Below are 16,180 nucleotides of genomic sequence, written 5' to 3' on the forward strand. Positions count from 1 at the left end.
AGTAGAGGAGAAATTCTTAGCTACCTTTACGTACTTCGGATATCATTCTATTCTTCCTTTGACTTATGAGTTGCGATAAAACGAAAGCCGTAGCGACAACCACTCCCAATCCGGCTAATCCCATACCCATGTAGAAAGCTACCCTCATACCACGAATGGTGGTTTCCAAACTTGGCTCCATATTCTTGGTTACGTAATATTCAACAGTTCCCGCTAGCCCAAGTCCAATTGATATAGAATAGTTAACAACTGTTGACACCAACGAACCTGCAATTCCCTGTTGAGATTCTGGAAGGGCTGAACTCAAAATGATACAACCCGCCGGGAAGGACATATCCATTCCAATAGATTGAATCATATTACTTAAGAACTTTTGTGACCAATAAGTTTGCCCGACTGGTCTTGTACCCATAAGTATGATTCCAGTTAGAAAGAAAAACATTGATATAAGTAAAATTATTGAAGAAGGTATCCTTTGCAACATATATGCTGTGGATATAGCAGCTATAAAGCCCACAAAGATACTGGGAACATTCTGAACAGCGGCTACAACGGGCGTGTCCCCATCCACTATAAGTGCCCATCTGAAAGTATAAAATAACCAGATCCCGAAACATGACCATCCAGCAGCAATACATCCTAGCACACTTCCAGTATCTCCCTTTAAGACTTCTGGAGAGACCAAAGGATCTTTTACCCTTTTCTCAACAAGGTAAAATGCTACCATACATAGTACTCCACAAATCAATAACACATAAACATAAGTCTTATCCCAACCCACTACAGGACCTTCATTCCAGCTGAAGTTGAATAAGACCAAACCAGAAACACCACATATAGCACCATAAAAATCAAATGAACCTCCCGATTTCCACCCTATATTGGTAGGTATAATAAAGAACGACAGTAATGCGACAACAATACTAACAATTCCGAAAAGCCAGAATGACCATGGCCACCATACAAGTTGTGCAAACATTCCACTCAATAAAGCACCAATTACGGAACCTGAAGGAGCAACAGCCCCAAATAAACTTAAACAGATATCCTTTTTTAAACTTGGAGGATAGTAAGCACCCAAGAGGGCTTGAGTATTAGGCATCATAATAGCAGGCCCAATACCTTGAAGTGCTCTCATGGTGTCAAAGAAAATACTTGAAGAAGTAAATCCTGTAAAACCTGTAATTAAAGAAAATATACCAAACCATACATATCCTATAATGAACAATTTTTTGTAACCGTACATATCCCCTAATCTACCAGAGATTAATATAAATGTTCCAACTGTAAGTGAATACAATGAAGAAAACCAAGATATTTCCCCAGGAATTCCCTCCACGTTGAATGTCTGGGATATTTCATTTGATGTAATCATAGGTTGAGCTGTTCCAGCTTGTGTAAGCAATTGTGACATGCACATAAGGGAAACAAAGAGTATTTCACGAAATAATGAAATCTCGGTGCTACTTGGCGATGGAGAATCAGAGTCGAGAGAACAAACCTCTGTAATCACTGGTTCAAGCTGAGTGTCATCTTCTTTGGAGAGTTTTTCTATATCCAATTTATTTATGTAATCAGCGTTTGGTGAATTTTCGATCCTTAATGTTGATAACATACTTAAGTTATAGCAGTTTCTAAACGGTTTTGTAAGACTTCGTTTCCTTGCAGTCAAAGAGATAAGCTAGGAAATTAATCTAAATTTATACATAATTGAAGTTGTGAGGCTTAATAGCTTTTGATCTAGTCATAAAATGAGTATTATAAATGTTTCTTTGAAGTTTATACTAAAATTGTTGCATTTTATTTGTACTAGATTTCTCGTTCCGTTGCCAATGTTAAAAAAGGTTCCGAAATAATTAAGATATTTTGAAAGTCCACAGTAAAGTCCGCAGTAATATCTTTGTCTGAATTGAATAACATAAAGGTGGATATTTTTAAATACATAATGAAAGCTAATTAAAAATTATGGGGTACAACTTGGAGCAAAGCCGGACCCCCGCTGTTTTTGACATAACACTAAGGGCAACACGCATATATCCGTTATTGCTTCTGATAACTCGGCGACCAAAAGAATTAATAATCTAAATAGCACAGATTCAAAAAACGGATAAAGCCAGCAATATGTTATTGTTAGACGATAGTGCCTATTTACGCTTTAGTTTATACTTCGATGATTCTTAATTTACTTTCAAGATCGAATGGAAGGTTTCGCATCTATTTACGCAGTCTGTTACCCTAGTAATTTTAAACTTTTATGACATCTAAGAGCAATATTTAGAAGACTTAATATAATACAGAGTCTACAAAACAAGCATGATTGAATAGTAATGGTAAATTCATTTATAAAAGAAAAGATAATTAAATAAAACAATAGTGATGATCCCCCCAGAAATTGAAAAGTTAAATATAAAGTAAAAATGTAAAAAGTTAAAAAAAGTTAAAAAAAGATAAATATTATTAAGACGTCAATGTCTAAGGTCCTATATACTATTACCTGAAAAGTTAGCAAATAACAGCCTAATCAGTGAATATTGACAATAGAGTCATAAATGACTTACTTATAAAATACATGTTATTTGTCAACTCAGCATAAAGTATCAACTATGACCGATGACTGTACATCATGCAAATAAAAAGAAGTTCCTCAAATTCTTAATATTTGTAAATGTCAGAATTGAATAATTAACGTTTTCCAAAGACAGGTAATGGCATTGGTGGTGGAACAATATAACTGTTGGTCGAATTGGCCATACCCTCAAACATATTATACCAACCGCAGAGAGCAGTTATTATAACAAATATACCACCGGCTCTACCAACAGTAGGTGAACCAGTCATCTGAGCAATAGCTAACAAAAAGAATGCAATGTCTGTGGTGAGAATTGTTAAAATGAACATGACAGTAGATTTCAATGTGCATAACAATAGCATGAATACAAATATTCCCCAACCAAGAAAGTAAAACCCAAGAGCTTGAGCCAATTGTTCTGGCTCATCTGCGTAAGCAGCCAGAATACCAAAAGAAGGAATTAATGTTGCTCCATAACCCATAAAGAAAGGTCCCAAACTAGCAAATGCTGTTGCAGCAAAAGTATTTCCAATAACCAATTCCCATACACCAGCAAGAAAAAGACAAGTACCACCATACATGAAAAGTAAAGACAAAATCAAATCAGGAATTTGAATATGTCTGGTATTAAGAGAGTATAATCCAAGAGTAAAAGCTGTCAACGAAAAAGCTCCTAACCCTAAAGCTGATGCATTACCAAATTTATGAACTGGTGGTGGAGATAACCCTGGATTTAATGTACCACCAAAAGCTTCCATTAATTCATTTCGCAAATATTTATGATTTCCTATGACAACATATTCTCTAGAGTCTCCAGCATAACGAACTGGTTTACAAGATTGAATCGATTCTGTTTCAGATGAGATAGAATATGACATGATTTTCAAGTACCGGCCTAAAAAATCCACATGATATCGAAATTGTATCGTAATTATAATTAAATTAGATTTCTCAATATATTTATATTATACTCAAATAAGCGATGATCTCGAAAACATTGAGCACAATAATTTCAGACGGCTACAATTGAGATATTTTGCAATAGCGGATTTCAAATTAAGGTCCAAAGTCACTAAACTCTAATTTACGAAGAAGAAAAAATACGGAAGTATGCTTGTTTATAGAAGCAAATTAACGTTAATTTCATTCACCCCGCAACCCGCGTCTAAGATAACGTTAAAATAAGAACTATACGCACTCCATAATAATCGATTAATCTCTCCGCAAGCCTATTAATATTTTGATCTCATGAGCTATTTAGTGTTTAGATTTACAATAGAATTAGCATTAGATCTTTTCTTACATTGCTTTTTTTTTTTGCAGCAGTTTAAGTATCCGCACTTCTAAAAGGACGGAAAAACAAATCACAGCCAAACAGAGTTCTAAGTGTCTACGATTACTAGTATAGTGAAAGGTTTTAGCCTTTTTATAGCAGGATTTCCTTACATATACAAACGAAACCAAAAGCAGATGAACATCATAATAGATTGTAATTAAACTCCCTTGTATGTTTTCCGTATTCTTTTCCTTAGAATTATTTTACCAATCGATTCTACATACTAAACAGCAGAATAGCGGAAAACAACATGCCCAACTCAAAATGACAATGGTATTGTGATAATTAAATATCGCGTAAATAAACAAGGCATTACAGTATCCTGTTCTTCTATAGGACAGGCTGATTGACCTGGTGTTCTCGAAATATTTTTCTCGGTCCTGATATGAAAGGTAAATTGACACCGGACTTTTACTTTTCCGTATAGCTTATTTTTGTTAGGGACATAAATATAGTAAAGAAGTTGCAAACCAGATAATCATAATTTTCTTGTTATTTTGCTGATCAAGTGTACCCAACGAAATGTTATTCAAAAAGTCTGCATCTGATATAGTTATCGTATCCGCATTAAGAACCCCGGTTACCAAAGCAATCAAAGGTGGGTTATCCAAGCTTTATCCAGAGGAATTACTCTATGAAGTTTTAAAAGGGTCTTTGGAAAAGTCCAAGATAGATCCAAACTTGGTTGATGATGTGTTGATCGGAACTGTTTTACAAACTTTAGGTGGACAAAAAGCTTCAGCATTAGCTGTGAAAAAAGCTGGCTTTCCTATTAAGACCACTGTGAACACTATGAACAGACAATGTGCTTCATCCGCTCAAGCCTTAACTTATCAAGCTGGTTCATTAAGATCAGAAGAAAATCAATTCGTGATAGCTGCCGGTGTGGAATCAATGACTCATGATTACTTTCCTCACAGAGGTATTCCTACCAGAATTTATGATGCCTTTAAATCGTCCGCAAATGATGAAGCTCAAAATGTATTAATGCCAATGGGTATAACTAGTGAGAATGTTGCTACTAAGTACGGTATTTCAAGACAAGACCAAGATCAATTTGCGGTTGAATCACATTTAAAAGCTGCTAAGGCGTCTGAATCAGGCCATTTTGCCAAAGAAATTATCCCAGTAAATGCTAGAATATCCGAGGCCGAAGAACCAATACAGTATAAATTAATTGACAAAGATGATGGTATTAGAGCTAGTTCAACCTATGAAAAATTAAGTACTTTGAAACCAGTATTTGCTGAAGATGGTACCACTACAGCAGGTAATTCTTCTCAAATTTCCGATGGAGCTTCGGCCGTCATCTTAACTACTAGATCCAACGCTGAAAAATTTGGTATTAAACCAATTGCCAGATTTATAGGTTCTTCAGTCGCTGGTGTCCCTTCTGCTCTAATGGGTATTGGTCCATCTGAAGCTATTCCTCAATTGTTAGCTAGATTGAATGTTTCAATTAAAGATATTGATATTTTTGAATTGAATGAAGCTTTTGCATCTCAATCATTATACTGTATTGAGAAATTAGGACTTGACCATAGTAAGGTCAATCCTTTCGGTGGAGCTATTGCTTTAGGTCATCCATTAGGTGCAACTGGTGGTAGAGTTGTGTCAACTTTAATTAATGGGTTAAAGGCTCAAAACAAAGAACTTGGTGTAATTTCAATGTGTACTTCAACAGGTCAAGGTTATGCCGGTTTATTTGTTAACGAAAATTAGAACAAATTTGTATATGTAATATAAATATTCTGTATTAAATTTACTATCAATTGCATTTAAAGATTTGAAAAACTCTTTGTAAAAACTACTTGAAATTAATTAAATTCATAACTTGTGTATTACTAAATACTAAATAAATTCTGATATAACCTAATCAAATGAGATGGCTTTCAACTGAGGAGAAACTTCAAACTTTGCTTCAGTCTTTTCAGTAATTTCTTCTAAAGTAGTGGAAGCATCGTATTCGATTAAAATAAGTTTTTCATCGACAATGTCAAACACAGCTAAATCAGTAATGATTCTTGAAACACAACGTTGACCAGTAAGAGGAAACTTACATTCTTCTAAAATTTTTGATCTACCCTTTTTATCAACGTGTTCCATAATGACAACAACTCTGGTAGATTTTGGATTGCTTACAAGATCCATAGCTCCACCCATTCCTTTGACTCTACCTGGTAATCCCCAATTGGCAAGATCCCCTTTGTTGGAAACTTGTAAACCACCTAAAATAGTCAAATCAATTTTACCTCCACGAATCATAGCAAATGATTCTTCGGATCCAAACAATGAAGATCCTGGTTTAAGAGTGACAGTTTCTTTACCGGCATTAATTAAATCGGCATCTTCTTCACCACGTTTAGGGTAAGCACCTAAACCTAAGATACCATTTTCAGATTGTAATGTAACATCTATTTCAGGAGAAATATAATTTGGAATTAATGTTGGAATACCAATTCCTAAGTTAGCAATATCTCCATCTTTGAATTCTTGAGCTGCTCTTCTAACGATTCTTTCACGTTTAATTTCAGCTTCTGAAGGTTCTGCAGCATTTGTGGCACTTTCATCTTCAGAAAATTTGAAAATTTCAATATCCTTAGGGGTAACTGATTGAACTATTCTGTGAACGTAAAGTGATGGTAAGTGAACATCTTCAGGCTTGATTTCTCCTGGTTGAACAATATGTTCAGCCTCCACAATAGTTAATTTGGCATTACGACCAAAAGCTGAATTGAAGTTTCTTGATGCACCTCTAAACCAACAATTACCAAGAGTATCTGCTTTGTATGCTTTAATGATAGCAACATCTCCAAAAATAGCAGGTTCCAATAAGTATTTTTTACCATTGAATTCCCTTACTTCTCTAGGAGTACTTGATTTCAATACTTCGTCCCCAGTTTCATTATATCTAACTGGCAATTTTCCTTCTTCTAACCAAGTTCCAACACCGGTAGGTGTATAAAATGCTGGAATTCCAGCAGCACCAGCTCGTACTCTTTCAGCAAGATTACCTTGTGGAGTCAATTCCAAATCAATTTGACCAGTTAAATACATCTTTTCAAATGTTCTATTTCCCCCGATATATGATGAAATCATTTTTGTGATTTGACCAGTCACCAACAATTGGGATAAACCTCTACCATCTAAACCAGCATTATTTGAAACAGCGGTTATATTATTGATATCAGGCTTCTCTTTGATGGCATTGATGATAGTATCAGGTACACCACTGAGTCCAAACCCTCCAGATAACAAAGTGATATTCCCACTAACACCTTCCAAAGCTTCATCCACAGACTTTGCGACTTTTGACTTGTGTCTGATACAGCTTCTCCACAAACTTAATGATTTATTTAATAACATGGTGGTCTGATTTACGTTTTAATCATTACTCCTCTTTACATCGTAACCATGGAACTATATATATATCTTTAGTAGTGGTTTGATAATTAGAATATAACGGATAATAATGGAAAATGCTTTTCGCAGTACCTCTCTTAACCAACAGAATTGTGTCTAAAGTAAGCGCGCCTGAAAAACCGGTAGAAACCCAAATAAAAAAGAACGGATATATGCATGGTTTGTATTAATTAACTCAGTGGGGAAAGTGCTAATATCTGAAGTCTGGGGTTGATCAAGAAGAGAATATAAATATTGCAAAAGAAGTCCGGTTATTGGCTTGATTTGAACATTTTGATCATTATTACACTAGTATATCAAACTCACAAGCTATACTATCACTTATCATGCCTTTAGATCAAGAATTTACCGATTATGTCAAGGATTCTTTCGGTCCTAAAGCTACTCCAAAGACACATCGTGTTCTTGGATCTTTAATCCAACATATTCATGATTTCACTAGAGAAAATCATATCACCGTTGACGAATGGATGTGGGGTGTTAACTTCATCAATAGAATTGGTCAAATGTCAGATGCTGCTAGAAATGAAGGTATTTTGGTTTGCGATGTTATTGGTGTAGAAGCTTTAGTTGATGACATTACCCACGCTTCTGATTCTCATGATCACACTTCTTCTGCTATTATTGGTCCATTCTACCGTGAAAACTCTCCTGTTTACCCATATGGAGGTTCTATTATTCAACAAGATGTTGGTGGTGAAAAGACTTTGGTTATAGGTAAAGTTACTGATACTAAAGGTAATCCATTAAAAGGTGCTAAAATTGAAGTATGGCACTGTGCTCCTAACGGTTTATATGAACAACAAGATCCAGATCAAGTAGAATATAACTTAAGAGGTACTTTCTACAGTGATGACGAAGGTAAATACGCCTTTGTTGGATTAAGACCAACCGCATACCCAATCCCTTATGATGGTCCAGCTGGTGACTTATTAACTCTCATGGACAGATCTCCTATGAGACCAGGTCATATTCACTGGAGAGTAACCCATCCTACTTACCACTCTTTGATTACCCAAATTTACGATCGTGAATGTAAACACACCAAAGATGATACTGTTTTTGCTGTTAAGGAAGATATTATTGTTGATTTCAAGCCACTTGGTGATGTTCCAGAATACAAAGAGCAAGGTGTTGTAAATAGATTAGACTACGATATTATATTGATCTTGGAAGAAGAAATCCAAAAAACCCGTCAAAAAGTTCGTGACCATCAAGCTGACGTTGAAAAGAAATTAACTGATAAGTTTGAAAAAAATCAAATTGCCTAAGCATTTATGAAATTTCTTATTGAGTAAGAATGTTATATAGCGCAGTATATTTATGAATGAAAACCTTTGTTTTGAAATATTCTTAGAAGATAATGTAATAACCAGTGTAAAGTCGTATAATTGTCATCATAAACTGAAGTGCCTAAAATTTATGGCTAGCGAGTATCCATTACTACCCATATTTCTTTCCCTAAGAGCTAGTGAGAACCTGGACCAATTTTCCCGGTATTTGTCAATAGAAAAAGCTTCTCCCTGCCCAACACTTACTCCCTAAACAATCTGTGCCCCGCGTTGTTAGCATTGTGAATTTTTAATTTTTTTTTCGTTGTCTAATTTCTCAATTCAGTGTTTTCACAAGACACTATTAAGGTTTGATATCTCAAAAGCCCATCACAAAAGCCAATCTCAAGGGCCCATCTCAAAGTTCCATACTCATAGTTCAATCCGATACCAAAGATATGGTTGCATCAGACCGACGGAAGAAGGTAACGAAAGCCTGTGACTACTGTAAGAAAAGAAAATACAAATGCAGCGGTAGATCTCCTTGTGAGCTCTGCTCCAAGAAGAAGATCGAATGCCGATTCTCCTTTGTTGATAGACGTACCATCAAAACCATTAACAAAACTCAAAAAACGTCCAATGAGTCACAGCAACCATCAAACAGTATATCTAAAGCTGTATCACAATCAATATCAGATAATATCAGTGTGTCTGAATCCATCGGGTCCAACTCTAGTATCAACATTATGAATGATTCTCCAACCAAAACTAGTGGTATCCCTCAAAGTCTACAACCTTTGTTACTGTTCCCATTAGAAGAAGCTGAAGATATACAGGATTCAGATGAATCCAACAATAATGATGATACATCTGGAATTGAAGAAACCAACGATTTCAACTCTCCTAGAGAATCAAACAGGCTGAATCGTTCAACTAAAACATTGGAATCACATACATCAAATAATAAGAATTATCAACACAGGTCGCCTAAGCTGAGTAAGCATCTGGATCATAAAAAAGCAGATAATACCACACAGCTTTCAAATAACGAAGGTAAGAGTTCACGTCTTCTTTTTGATTCGGCTGGAAATCTACGTTATATTGGTGAAAGTAGTCCACTATCTCTCCTTTTCGAATGCAGAAATATTTATCGAAGTACCATTGGAGAATGTGAGTTCACTCAAGATCCTCAAGGTATTAATATCATTGATGAGCCAGCTAGAATCAATAACTGCATACCTGTACAACTTCCAAAAAGGGAACATTGTAATATATTGGTTAAGTTTTTTGAGACTAATGTGAATACCACCTGGTATGTGTTTAATATGCAACATTTTAAGGAACAAATAGTTAATTATATCTACGAAAATCCAATTAGGGCTGGTCCAGAAAAATTGATTCTTCTACACTTGGTGCTAGCGCTAGGTCTTCTTTATGCTGAAACTTCCAAAAGCTTTCTTATCGACGATCTTGCATCGCCACAAATCAATTCGCTAACATTTTTTGAGAGTGGGAGTAATTTGATGAGAAATACTGTTGATAATGGGAAGCTTTGGCTTTCAGAAGCTTATTTTTTGATATATTTCTACTATCAATCAACTTCAAAGAGAAGTACTTCATGGATTATGCTTGGAAATGCTATTAGAAACGCACAAGCGCTTGGTCTACACAGAAAGTTTATCAACGAGTCCTTTAGAGACAAAGATTACATCATGCATCGTCGTAAGCTATGGAGAAGTTTATATGTTTGCGATAGAGTTTCATCAATTTTGCTAGGAAGACCACTTTTGATAGGTGATTATGATTGGGATGATTATGAAAACGAAGGTTTAATTGAGTATGAAGGTAAAATTAATCATGATAAGAGTACTTATTGTCTTATTGAAGTCGCAAAAGTATGTAAAATTAATGGAAAAATTGTACAAGATTTTTATTTAGATGGGATTATTGATCCAGAAAGAGCAGAGAAATTAGCCATTGAATTAAAGTTGTGGTCCATCGATCTTCCACGAGAGTTACAGCTTGATCGAATCCTAGTCACACCTACCGGTGGCACCGAAGTATTACAAGAGTTTGGAGAACGCCAAATGGGTCAACAACAAGAAATAGCTCTGGATAATTTCGCTCTTTTGTTTCTTCATATACTGCAGTTGTATGGAATCATGCTTTTGAGTAAACCATTTTTCATGTACATTGTTTTTAAGAGGAACAGCAAAGAAAATGGTTTTGCTACAAATTCATCCCGAAGAAATAAACATGAAACTACCATGGTTAATTTTTGCAAAGCAAGTGTTAAGTCATCCGTTCTAACCATCCAACTCATACATATGTATAAAGAAAAACATCCTCAAAGAGTAGAACTGTACGTTACAGTCAATTGTTGTTTTATGGCAGCCTTGATTCTTGGTCTTCTGATTTTGCACAGAAACAGCAGTCGTGATGTTACAGACGAATTCAGCATTACTTATTTAATGGAGGTATTGAATGCAGCCAAAGATATTTTACTGTTCTACGGTCTCATAAATGCAACGCTGAAAAGATTCTATCATATTGTGGATAAAATGCAAAGATCTTTGGTAGAAGCCTTTGGTGATGCTCAACGTATGTTGGTGTCACTTTCACCACCTCAAGATGCAAATAGAATAACTATTCCTAGCCAAGGTTCTAGATCGTCTTATGATTCAGCTAGCCTGCAACAGGAACATATGATAAGTCCAGGCCAAAGAATTCCGAACGGACAAGCGAATGCAGCACCAATAATAAAGAATAAACTAACAAATATCATCGCAAGTGGTAATGTCGGTCATAATATTGATTATAATGCCAATAATGCAAATCCGATGACTAATGCAAATGTCAGTGATGCAACTAATGATTTCTATAATAACAGATCCAATATGTTATCTCTTCCTCAAACTCCATACTTTAATCTGACCACAGATTTGAAATCGTTCATGAACTTTCAACAATTTTTTGTTCCATCAACCATTGGGGTTCCAGGTAATAACAATAATAACTTTGCTACAAGAGTAGAGACTCCAGATGCTGACGAGTCTCTTGATGTGTTTATGTGCAATGTGGGCATAAATGATATCTTATTTGACGGGAATATTTAGTTTTTTTTGTATACATATGTAATATAAGTCTTAACCGCCGTTAATTCTTGAGTTGGCTGCAAAGGGCCACGATAATATGAAAGAGGTCTTTCATTTACTTAAATTTACAATTACAATACATGTGTGTATCACTGTACTATTTCTCATATTAACTATTACTTATCTTTTACGAATTCATTAATGAGTTGATAAACTTCATCGGGGGATTCAATCACAATCCAATGACCAACTTTACTTAATTCTACAGCTTTAGTATTAACTATAGCTTTATCTATAATTTCAACACCTCCAACCCATGGAGCTGTTTTATCTTCTTCTCCATAAATTATTAAAGTAGGTTTCTTGATTAATTTATAATTGTTCGTGAAGTCGTAATCTCTGGCATTAACAATGGCTGCACAGTTAGCAACGTAACCTTCGACAGTTTGACTCAAGATTAATTGTCTGATGAATGCTTTCTTCAAAGGATTGCATGCGGATCCTGTAGCCGCAAATGGAATAACATTGGAAAATTCCTTCAAAGACTTGGCACCCTTTAACAGTTCTATTCTCTTTTCAAAGATATCAGCTGCCTGTTCGGTTGGATGCACAGGTCCAATTAGAACATTTCCTACAATATTGAATTTTTCAGAATTAAAGATATTGATATAGTTAATCAACATACCTGACATTGAGTGACCAACCAATATAATCTTTTTAGCAGATAATCCTGTCTCTTTAAGAATGAGTTCAATATTGTTACTTAAATCTTCAAGTGTCAATAATGGTTTATTCAACTTTGAACTTGCAGCACCTTCATGATCGATTAACAAACATACATATTGTTGAGATAATTCCAATGCCACTGGATAATGAAAATTTTGAGATGAACCTAAACCATGGAGAAATACTATGACCTTATCATCATTGATAGCCTTTTCAGGTGTCAATATAGTATAGAATTGTCCTGTAGTGGTATAATCGCTAACTGTTTGCATTCTGATATAGTAGCTGTGTCAATTAACAAATAAGCCCAAAAATTCTTCTCCACTTTCTTTATCGCCTGTGTTGTACAACCCTACTCATCTATATATCATCATGCTAATTCTATTTGTATCATATACCGTCTGAAAAATTGCTATATTTGATTTCCCCATATATAGATCACTTTTCCGCATTTTTCTGCTTTTCCATCATTGTCAGAATGCGGACTCCAGCGATTCGTGATTTTCCGTTCTCATTATAATTTTATTTATTGAATAGAAATGACTTTCTACTAATAGCTATCATTAATAGTACAATTGAAAGACATTACTTGAAGTTATCATATCAGCCAAACACCCACAATGACGGTATACTCCAAGGATTTACAAGAAAACACCAATTTACATAAGTTCATTACTGATTTTTATAAGAACTCCGATATCAAACCTCCTATTACTAATGATCCTTACTTGAAATTTTTCACAGAGTCATTACCTGTAATAATCATGGCAAGTGCTAAATTCGAAGGTACAAAGGCCATTGAAGCTATGAGACAAGGGATGTGGAAATTTGTCACCCATAGACATCATGTTGCTCAGAATGTGGCTACAATTGTGGAAGGTAAAACTTATCTTGTCAATGGATTTGTTGAATATACCTTATTGAACGGAAACAAACTTTCAAGTGATTGGGCTGCTTATGTTAAATTTGCCGAAGGTTCAGAATTGAAAATGGAAGAATATCAAGTTTATCTTGATACTGCTCCAATGAAAGCTGCTATTGCTGAAATTTAGATATGAGAGGATTTATTTTTAAGTTAAATTAAATAAAAATAAACGCGTTAATTATTAACATTTGTCAACCTCCTGTAGATATCTCGTCTTTGGTTCAAGCTTTATGTTACATCCTTTCTATGATTTGTTGTAAGGGTCAATTGACATAAAAGATTGTCATCTGCTATGTGAGATGATTTGTAATCTGGGGTAAATAACTATTATAAAACCTGTATTATCGGAAATATGCAGGATCCTCCATAATAAAAATTTAGATTTTGCGGATATTCCTTACGGATTCATTAAGGATACTCAAACGCCGTTATAGCTCTTCTTCTAAAGTTAATATATATATAGGTGATAGGAAATGTTCTCCTCCACTCCAGCTATAAAATGAAGTAGAGTCTTGGTATAACCTTTATCTAATTATATTCATTTAACATAGGGTTCCATTATGACTATTACTTATTCGCAATTAGAAGAAACTAAACGGATATTTTCCGATTTACTTGAATCTAATATCCTTCCTGATGATATTGCAGCTTTAGGTTCAGAAGTTAAGTTTTATAATGAATCTAATCAATTAACTGTTCCATGTCCATTAAAACAAACTGAATTAATTTCCGCTTTAAAAGGTATTGAATCCGTCCTTGCTTTAAAATTAAGTAAAATCAGATTTGAAAGTTCCAATACTGCCAAAATTGATCTTCAACATGCTTTACTTTTCCTTTTCCTGACTTATTGTTCATCGGTAAATGGTTATTTCAAAGGTGATAAGAAAGAAGTGGCCAAATATCTTAAAAAGACTGATTTAAATGAAGCTCAATCTGATCCATATCGTAGAATGTCAGCTAATTTATATCGTACTAAGGATAATCGTTATTATCATATTCATGGTTCATTAGATGCTACTACTACTTTAAAAATGATCGGTATGCCAGCGTTTGTATCTGGATTAACTGATTATGATGAAATTGTTGAAAAATATCAAACTAGACTTGATCAATTTACTTGTGATGAATTAGAGACTTTAAATGTTAAACATAAACAAGCTGGGATTGAAGCTCTTAAACGTGAAGATTTCTTAAATACTCCTCATGGTAAAACTATTAATTCTAAACCAATTTTTGAAATTCATGATTTAGAAACTGAAACCCCTCCAGTTCCATTCACAAACATTGGTGAAGGTGAAAAACCTCAAATTCTTGCTGGGATAAAAGTTCTTGAATTATGTAGAATCATTGCTGGTCCAACCATTGGTAAGATTCTTGCTGAATATGGTGCTACTGTTATTAAAGTTACTTCTGATGATACTTTACCTGATGTACCATTTTTCCAAATTGATGGTAATATGGGTAAACATACTACCAATCTTAATCTTAAAGAAAGTGGAGATAGAGCTAAATTTGAAGCATTACTTGCTGATGCTGATATTGTTCTTGATGGTTATAGAACTGGAGTTATTGAAAAATTAGGTTATGGACCATCAAAAGTAACTGAATTAGCTAAAAAGAGAGGAAAAGGATATATTTATGCTTCTGAAAATTGTTTTGGATTTAGTGGTGAATGGCTGAATCGTCCAGGATGGCAACAAATTGCTGATTGTGTAAGTGGGGTAGCATGGATTCAAGGTCAAGCACTTGGAAAAAATGAACCAATGATTCCTCCATTTCCAATGAGTGATTATGGTACGGGATGTATTGTTGCCATTTCAGTTTTACTTGCCTTATATAAAAGAAATACCATTGGAGGAAGTTATTGGTGTAATTCAAGTTTAGTTCAATATGATTTATTATTAATGAATCAAGGAATATATCCTAGTGAAGTTTGGGAACCAAATGTGATTAAGAATCCTGTATTTGATCCATTTAGAAAATTAAGTTATTATGATTCTGTGGATGCTATATCAGGAGGAGCTCTTGCTATCTTCAAACAATTGAATCCCGAAGCATTACAAAATGAAGATTATTTTACATCATTATACTCTGAAGGGTTTGGAGGGATGATTAAAGTATTAAAACCAGTAGTTGAATATAGTGGAGATTTAGAAGTGGGATATAAATGTTCTAGTAGACCTAATGGATCTGATGCACCAGAATGGTGGTGATGTGATTTTATATAGATAGGCATTAGATAAGCTCTATTAGTATAGATTGATTGAATAACATCGTAAAAATGTTTATAAAAATATAAATAAATAAATAAATAAAATATGATACACGTATTCGCCAAGTAAAAAAAGGTTAAACAATTAATGATGGTGAACGATGGGGGACAAGAAAATGGATGGTAAATTTAGTTAAATGATGATGGTAGTTATGGGAATGAACATAATAGGTATTGGCATTTATAATAAATGTATGTATGTGTGTGTAAAAGGATTTCTTATGAACAATTCCAAGATTTAGCAATTTGCTCAACTCCTATTTTCGAGACAAAAAAAGATAAAAAAAAAATAATTTAAAGTTTTGAATTATTTTTCTAACCGAAACAGAAATGAGAAAAGACACGGGAACATGCAGAAAGTCAGACAGACACTTTACACGCAGACAATAATCAATCAATCAATCAATCAATCAATCAATCAGACAGACAGACAGACAGACAGACATTAGAGTCAGACAAATAGATAAAGAGAACATGGAAAGAAATCAACACGGTGTATACAAGTAGAAGTCATAACAACAATTGAAGGAGTTAAACCATGTGGTATAATTATATATCACATT

The 16,180-nt window shown here is 34.4% G+C and overlaps 9 protein-coding genes across 9 annotated transcripts; 5 read left to right on the forward strand and 4 right to left on the reverse strand. All coding sequences in view use genetic code 12, as the record gives it.

Moving 5' to 3' along the window:
- Nucleotides 1–16: 16 nt before the first annotated feature.
- DFJ63DRAFT_336083 (MFS transporter) lies at nt 17–1,615 on the reverse strand (the record flags this gene model as incomplete). Its single annotated transcript, XM_064908317.1, has 1 exon — nt 17–1,615. One exon carries the CDS (start codon nt 1,613–1,615, stop codon nt 17–19), a length of 1,599 nt encoding a protein of 532 aa, XP_064762125.1.
- A 1,067-nt stretch (nt 1,616–2,682) lies between these two features.
- Nucleotides 2,683–3,447, reverse strand: DFJ63DRAFT_336084 (acetate uptake transporter family protein; the record flags this gene model as incomplete). The annotated part of the gene is made up of 1 exon (XM_064908318.1): nt 2,683–3,447. The coding sequence occupies one exon, from the start codon at nt 3,445–3,447 to the stop codon at nt 2,683–2,685; it is 765 nt and encodes a 254-aa protein (XP_064762126.1).
- Nucleotides 3,448–3,937: 490 nt separating this feature from the next.
- On the forward strand, nt 3,938–5,702 carry DFJ63DRAFT_174581 (thiolase family protein). Its single transcript, XM_064903738.1, has one exon. It carries the CDS (start codon nt 4,428–4,430, stop codon nt 5,625–5,627), a length of 1,200 nt encoding a protein of 399 aa, XP_064762127.1. The 5' UTR covers nt 3,938–4,427; the 3' UTR covers nt 5,628–5,702.
- Nucleotides 5,703–7,463, reverse strand: DFJ63DRAFT_174661 (3-oxoacid CoA-transferase). Its single transcript, XM_064903746.1, has one exon. It carries the CDS (start codon nt 7,269–7,271, stop codon nt 5,778–5,780), a length of 1,494 nt encoding a protein of 497 aa, XP_064762128.1. The 5' UTR covers nt 7,272–7,463; the 3' UTR covers nt 5,703–5,777.
- On the forward strand, nt 7,463–8,828 carry DFJ63DRAFT_174579 (uncharacterized protein). The gene has a single exon (XM_064903737.1). The coding sequence runs from the start codon at nt 7,655–7,657 to the stop codon at nt 8,597–8,599; it is 945 nt and encodes a 314-aa protein (XP_064762129.1). The 5' UTR covers nt 7,463–7,654; the 3' UTR covers nt 8,600–8,828.
- A 229-nt stretch (nt 8,829–9,057) lies between these two features.
- ZCF25 (Zcf25p) lies at nt 9,058–11,715 on the forward strand (the record flags this gene model as incomplete). The annotated part of the gene is made up of 4 exons (XM_064905053.1): nt 9,058–9,526; nt 9,623–10,635; nt 10,672–11,210; nt 11,460–11,715. The coding sequence occupies 4 exons, from the start codon at nt 9,058–9,060 to the stop codon at nt 11,713–11,715; spliced, it is 2,277 nt and encodes a 758-aa protein (XP_064762130.1).
- A 77-nt stretch (nt 11,716–11,792) lies between these two features.
- DFJ63DRAFT_174577 (uncharacterized protein) lies at nt 11,793–12,866 on the reverse strand. The gene has a single exon (XM_064903736.1). The coding sequence runs from the start codon at nt 12,690–12,692 to the stop codon at nt 11,871–11,873; it is 822 nt and encodes a 273-aa protein (XP_064762131.1). The 5' UTR covers nt 12,693–12,866; the 3' UTR covers nt 11,793–11,870.
- Nucleotides 12,867–13,786, forward strand: DFJ63DRAFT_175857 (uncharacterized protein). Its single transcript, XM_064903751.1, has one exon. The coding sequence runs from the start codon at nt 13,041–13,043 to the stop codon at nt 13,470–13,472; it is 432 nt and encodes a 143-aa protein (XP_064762132.1). The 5' UTR covers nt 12,867–13,040; the 3' UTR covers nt 13,473–13,786.
- A 119-nt stretch (nt 13,787–13,905) lies between these two features.
- DFJ63DRAFT_336090 (uncharacterized protein) lies at nt 13,906–15,558 on the forward strand (the record flags this gene model as incomplete). The annotated part of the gene is made up of 1 exon (XM_064908319.1): nt 13,906–15,558. One exon carries the CDS (start codon nt 13,906–13,908, stop codon nt 15,556–15,558), a length of 1,653 nt encoding a protein of 550 aa, XP_064762133.1.
- Between the last annotated feature and the right edge of the window lie 622 nt (nt 15,559–16,180).

Source organism: Scheffersomyces coipomensis (assembly GCF_036884675.1).
Source record: "Scheffersomyces coipomensis strain NRRL Y-17651 chromosome Unknown DFJ63scaffold_4, whole genome shotgun sequence".
NCBI lineage: Eukaryota > Fungi > Ascomycota > Pichiomycetes > Serinales > Debaryomycetaceae > Scheffersomyces > Scheffersomyces coipomensis.